At 45.3% G+C, this 6884-nt stretch overlaps 1 protein-coding gene across 1 annotated transcript in view; it reads left to right on the top strand.

Moving 5' to 3' along the window:
* The first annotated feature begins 1603 nt into the window (after positions 1-1603).
* The window catches only part of KPNA6 (karyopherin subunit alpha 6), a 52431-nt gene continuing 47150 nt past the window's right edge, over positions 1604-6884 (top strand). The window contains exon 1 of the mRNA XM_082345501.1: positions 1604-1685. Coding sequence (XP_082201627.1) covers positions 1682-1685 — 4 coding nt within the window. The 5' untranslated portion in view covers positions 1604-1681. The remainder of the gene's footprint in view (positions 1686-6884) is intronic.

The raw sequence follows: 6884 nt of genomic DNA, 5'->3' as shown, positions 1-6884 counted from the left end.
TTGCATTCGGTCTCGAAAGTGAGTAGTTCACCTCTAGTCAAGGGGGAAGGGAGGGCATTGCATTCCAAGCAGAGGAAAGAGCATATGCAAAGGCACGAAAGAAGATAGGAGCATATTTGGGGGAATGTGGTTCCCCAAATATGGATGGAGCCTGGGTTGCCTGGTAGGGAGTAGCCCAAGAAGCCAGTAAGGACCAGCCTAACTGTCAGATTGAAATGTTTGGTCATTACCTAAGGCCGTTAGTAGGAAATCACTAAGCAGAGGAGGGACATGATAAGGTCTCTGCTTTTAAAGAGATAATGGGTGCAAGTGGGAGAACCTGGAGGCACACCAGTGAGGAGGCAGGTAAAATAGACCAACGGAGAATGAAGAGGTCTGACCTTGAGCAGCGGCAGTAGGAAGAGAAAGATAACACTCCCTTTCCTGACCCTGAGTCCTAGAATTGGCTTTTTGAGTTGTTTCCCTCAGTGGGCCAGGTACACAACTAGAGGTGGCAATTTGTTATGACAGGACCTGGGCTTCCAAAAGATAGCTCCCTCTTGGGACCAGTGACTTGAAGACATAGCCTTCCTCTGTGTGTTGAGGTGGGGGACAGTAGGATCGGAATCCTATTATGCAAAAAGGGAGGTCTAATGTGTACCAGCCATAAGTTCCATGATTCAAAAGACACATGACGGGACTTCCCTGGTGGTCCAGTAGTTAAGAATCCGCCTTCCAATGCAGGGGACGTGGGTTCGATCCCTGGTTGGGGAACTAGATCTTGCATGCCGCAACTAAGAAGTCCACATGCTGCAACTAAGAAACCCACATGCCCCAACTAAAGATCCCGCGTGCCGCAATTAAGGACCTGGCACAGCCAAAATAAATAAATATTAAAAAAAAAAAAAAAGACGCATGAACCTCAGAGCCTCAATTTCCTCATCTCTAAAAAGGGAGATCATATCCCTTTTTTTGTGTAACTCACAGATCTGTTCATTCGTTTGTTTATTCATTCAACAATTATTCATGGAGCACATACCACGTGCCAGATGCTGTGCTAGGTGCTGGAGATCAGTGATGAACACTATAGAACCGACTTGTGCCCTCAGAGAGCTTGCAGTAAGGATAAATGAAATAGCTCTGTCAACTATAAAGCACTGCACCGGTCTCATTATTTTTCTACTTTTTATCTCCCAATAAGATTGTAATCGGGTTTACTCTAGACTTCTTCATTTCCTTATCGCTATATCCTTGAGCAAGTCACTTCACCTTTCCAGATGACTCCTTATTCATATCCAGCTCAGGGTCTATGGGTGGTTTTAATTACAAAAGGAAGGAATACCTTTCTGGAAGAAAAAGTTTCTAGGGGAGGAGACCTCACTACAAAAAGGAAATAGCAGAAAAAGCTGAGAAATCCTAAGCACACTTAACTTTCTTTAGTAGGTATCCCTCCCAGTTTTTCTCCACCCACTCCTTTCATATTCCATCCTTATTCCCCGCCTTTAGTAGCTGCGGTCTCTTTAAATGCGGTCGTCGCTGTGAACTAGGCGGTGGGGCCGAAAGCGCGTTTCTTCCCGGGATTGAATGTTAAGTTGTTTGTCCGTTTCGGGCTGCCGTCCTGCAGATCCGCCATATTGTCTGCTGAAGCTGCCGCCGAAGCTGCCGCCGCTGCCGCCGCCAAGTAGGAGCGAGCGGAGCCGCGATGGGTGAGTAAGGAAACCAGGCAATTGGGGACTCGGGCTGGGCAGTCTCGGGGCTTGGAGTCTGGCGAGAGCCTGTCTGCAGTCTGCAGAGGATGTCTGAATCGCCTCCAGATAGGTTTGAGGGGAGAAGCCAGGCCGGGAGCGCCGCTCAGGCCAGTTTGGGGCCAGGTTAGGGCCCAAGCGGGGAGCAGTCTTTGGGGGCTGGTTCCGGGAACACCTTGCCACTTCTGGAGCCCCCACGTGGTGGCCCTGGGCCGGATCGCACGCGTTCCCGGAGGTTAGAAAGGGGCTGACCCTCCGGTCTGGGCCGGGCTCCCGGGGGCAGGCCCGGGGGCCGGGCTCCCAGTGGCAGGCCCGGGAGGCGTTTAAGGCAACCCTCTCCAGGCGTGTGTCTGACCGACGCGCCTCTTAACTGGATTCACTGGTTCCCCTGAACTCAGGGAGATCCTCCCTACGTCGCAGAGAGAGTTCTCTGGCGAAGGGACGCCTGGCGAGCCAGCTCCAGGCCTGTAACCAGGGGCAGCCATGCCGAAGGCAGCCTGGGCCGCTGAAGGCCGGGAGAACTTCCCGAGCCGCGGCGGAAATGGGGTGGTTCGGTTGGGTTCAGAGTGACAGCCTTCGCAGTGGTAGAAAACCAGTGCCAAGATCTCGTAGTCATATATAGGTCGGGGGCTTTAGGTTTCTGGGCCTGGCCCTGGTTAGGAGAAAAGGAGCGACCTGTTGCTCTTTCTAAAGGGACTCCAGGTAGCAAGGCCTGTGCTCAGAGAGAATACGATGGCGAAGTCTTTGGACTTAGGGACAGAACCATCAGTGGTACTTCTTCTCCAGCAATGAGAACTATTAAATTTGCTAAGCTCTTCCTGTGTGCAGGCATCGCTCTGATTGCTTTACATGTCACGTTTTATTTCATATGCACAACCTGTTTATTGAGATAGATACTGCTGTTATCCCTATTTTACAGATAAGGAAACTGAAGCTTAGGGAGGTAAAGTAACTTACCCAAGGTCGCACAGTCAGTGACTTAAACCAGGTTGATCGCTCCAGAGCCCTAGTTTATAGCTGTTGTTCTTTATGGCCTGGCCCCAAGTGATTGGGCTGGAAAAGGGGGAAAGAAAGCTTTTAATCCTAGGCAGAGTTGTAAAGGTGTTTTGTATTTTTGCTCGTGGGCCCACTTTGAAATCTTTAATCTGAAAGAAACTGGAAAACTCCAAAGTGAATTGCTAACCCCAACTATTGTGGGTGTGTTGGGGGTGGGGATTGAGATTCTGGGATTGAGTTTTGTAAGAAACCTGATCCTGAGGAAACAAAAATTACTCCTTTGAGCTGCACGGCAATGACTTTAGAATCAGATCTGGTATTATAATCCTGCCTGCTACTTCCTAGCTCTCATCCGGAGAAGTCACTTAAATGTCAGATGCAGTGATGCATATGGAAAACATCCAGCACAGTCCACGATAAATGTTATTTTCCTTCCTTTCTGAGCCTTCCTTTCCTCATCTCTAGAAAGAGGGGAGGGGGCAGAGTTATCGAGGTGTTTGAGAATTAAATAAGATACCACAGTGTTTGGAGACCAGTAAGAGCTCTATAAATATCAGAACAGATTCTTTTCCACCTTCAATAATGTTTTCAGTAATGTTTGTTCCTTTCCTTTAAGCACTCTGGTTTCCAGAATCCTCCATTAAGACTGGTAGGCTTGTCTTTGTAGCTGCAACTTTATGTATCAATTAAAAATTTTAGGGGCTTTTATGTTATAGATTTTGTATTGGCCTTCAATTTCAGGAACACTGCTGCCTCAAAGGGAAGGGGCTAATATTTAGTTTATTAAGCCCAGTGAAATAAATTTGGCAGCGATTTACTCAGTTTTTACAGATGGGGAAGCCACCTCAGAGAATATAACACAGTTAGTTACGGCAAAGCCAGAAGTGAGATTCTTACCCATTTTGCTGCACATAAACCTCTAAGAAGACTTCAGGTGTGATTAAATTTAGTCCTTTTCTGGTAAACTTTGAAATGAAAGTACTTCAATAGAGCAACAGAACCTGACCAGGGTCCTGAAGGGGAGTTTTAGTCTAGAGTCAGGCAGCCTCCCCTCTTCTCTGCAGCTCCATTTCAGGTACCTCCCCGCCACCCCCATCCCACCTTGCACCTTGTCTTTCTGAACACCCGGCCATTGGGGTTTTTGTTCTGTGGGGGTTTTGTGTGTGGGTTGGTTATTTTTTGTTTTTTTCTCTGATCCTTATACTACAGGGGTGAAATGTATCCTTACATTTAATCCTAACATCAAATCCGAGATAATTTGGGTTATCCCCATTTATAAATGAGTAAACAGGCTTTGAGAAGATTAGGTGATTAAGTCCAAGGCTGGTGATCTAGGCCCTAGGGCTGGGGACACTAACATGGCCTGCATCACACCTCCGTGAATCTAGAACCTGCTGTGTTTCACTGCCTCTCAAGAGTACGCTCAGTCGAGCTCTGGCCTATATCCTATACTATTTCTCCTGTGCCAGACTTCACTAGCCTTAACAGACCTTTGCAGTGATTTCATTGCTCTTAGGAACCCTGTGGGGGTGAGGCTTGCAGCTCTGGAACTTACTTTTTCTAACCCTCCCTAGCAGAGACCACAGCCTCTCACGACTAAGTCTTGGCAGACATCGGTTGTTTTTATCACTGTTCCTGCCATCCTGCTAACCAGGAATCTGGCAGCACCTTCCCAGCCCCAGGGGGTATCTTGATTGATATAAACTAAACCAATCATTGTAATTCTATCTCCCTAGGCAGTGATTGATTTAGGTATGGGCATGTGATGCAGATTTTGGCTAATGAATGTGAAGGGAAGCCTGGAGGACTTCTGAAAAAGCCTTCCTTATTTGCCAAGTTTTATTCTGTTGTTTTTTGCCGGTTTATATTTTAACCCAGGTATCACCAAAGTGTGAGAGCTTCAAAAAAAGAGAGATGGGAAAGCTATAATAATAGCGAACACTTATATAGAACTTGCTATGTGCTAGGCAGTAAGTACTGTAATACTAATTCGTTTATTTCTCAGATTCTCACATTCTAGTTGAGAAAACTGAAGCACAGAGAGGTTCAGTAACTTAAGCAAGGTCAGAGCTAGTAAATAGAGGAAATACTCAGGTAGTATGGTTCTAATCAAAATATGGGCTATTAAGGGCAGTGTTCTGCCTCTGGAAAGGAAAGATCCCTTTTCTGACTCTGAAATTGCCATTAGCAATGCTGGGATCATGAGGCAGAATTTATAAATAAGAGCAGGCAGTTCTAAGGGTGAGGGTCGAGAAGACGGAAAGAATCTGATCTCTTCATGATGTTTTGGAACTGTGCTGTCACTGGGCTCTAGGATACTAAAAGCTGCTTCTGGTTTGCTGCAAGCAACAAAACCTTTCTGATAATGCCTCCAGGTCAGGAAGTAATTTAGCCCATTTCTTAGTTTCCCTCCAGCCTTGCCCACCCACCCCACAGTTCATAACAGCAACTTAGAGAACTACTAAACTAAGTGTCCCACAAGCATCAAACTCACTCCCCCTTCCTGGTGTACCTTTCCTACATTTTTGTTAATGGTGGGACCATTGGCCCAGACACTAGGGCATAAGATAGAAATCTTACCTATCTTTGGTTCCTTACTCTTTTCTTCCCTTCCTATATTGGCAGTTGTTGGATACTGTGATCCTGTTACTGATGTCTTCCCTAAATTGTTTTGTGTATGTTTTTCTCACAGCATAGTCCCACAAAGACTGTTAATTGTGTGGTCTTTAAACTTGCTGAGTCTCAGGCTCCTTGATGTGAAAATATGATAATACTATTTATTAATGTTGTTAGTGAAGTGTCAGTGAAGTACTAGATGTCAGAAAATATTGTAAATTGTAAAGGTGTTGTTATTTCAGGAGCCTTCTAAATCTGTTCTATAGCCTCCTTACCACGACCAATTCTGCTGCAGCAATGTTGCTAAAACACCCTTCTGGTCTTGTCACTCTTCTCCTTAGTTTAGGAACCTTCATGGACTCCTTATTGTCTACAGGATAAAATCATAACCCATAGGGTATGGTATTCAAGGCCTTCCTATTGACTTTACTAGTCTTATTCGATTTAATATTTATCCATATATCCTGCATTCCACTCAGACTACCTCCTTGGTATGTACTTCACCTTTCCTGGTAGAGAAAGTGACAAAAGCAATCCCTTCCCCACCCGTCTTTTCCTATGAAAATCTTGCCTCTTTTACAAGATTTAGTTTAAATGCTACCTCCCTCAGGGACCTTTCCCAAATATGTATGTTATGCCTTCCAAACTGGAAGTGAACTGTCCTTCTGAATTCTGTAGCACTTTGTTCTTGCCTTTCATATAGCTCTTTTCATATTTTATCTTGTGTTACAGTTATTTCATTCTGTAATACAATTAGAGCTTTGACCAATTGCTTAATCTCCAGAGATTCATTTTCCTTATCTCTTTTTTTTTTTTAATACTTTTTTTAAACTTTTTTTTTTTTTTTTTTTTTTTTTTTTGGGCTGTGTTGGGTCTTCGTTTCTGTGCGAGGGCTTCCTCCAGTTACGGCAAGTGGGGGCCACTCTTCATCGCGGCGCGCGGGCCTCTCACTATCGCGGCCTCTCTTGTTGCGGAGCACAGGCTCCAGACGCGCAGGCTCAGTAGTTGTGGCTCACGGGCCCAGTTGCTCCGCGGCATGTGGGATCTTCCCAGACCAGGGCTCGAACCCGTGTCCCCTGCATTGGCAGGCAGATTCTCAACCACTGCGCCACCAGGGAAGCCCCTAAAATGATAAATATTTTGAGTGGGGCAGTCCGCAGTACTATGGGTTTATAGAATAAGGGGGTCCACCCCAGCGTAGGGGGATCAGGGAAGGCCTTTAAGCTAATGAGAGCTGATCTGTGGATAGTTGTCAGTGGCAGGGTGAAATGATTATTTCACAAGCAAAAGATTGGTAGGCTAGGTGGGTTGGTAGCATGGGGGGAATGATATTTGGACCTTATCCTGATAACAGTGAAATGCCATTGAAAGGTTTTAATCTCAGAAGTGACGTGATCAAATTTATTTATTTATATTACTTGACTGCTCTGGGGAGAATGAATTAGACTGTGATAACATTCCAACCAGGAAGTTCTTTTTTTTTTTTTTTTTTAATAAATTTATTTTATTATTTATTTATTTATTTTTGGCTGCGTTGGGTCTTCGTTG

The sequence above is a fragment of the Balaenoptera borealis genome (genome assembly GCF_965194805.1).
Source record: "Balaenoptera borealis genome assembly, chromosome: 1".
NCBI lineage: Eukaryota > Metazoa > Chordata > Mammalia > Artiodactyla > Balaenopteridae > Balaenoptera > Balaenoptera borealis.
This window is presented reverse-complemented; position numbering and strand designations above follow the sequence as displayed.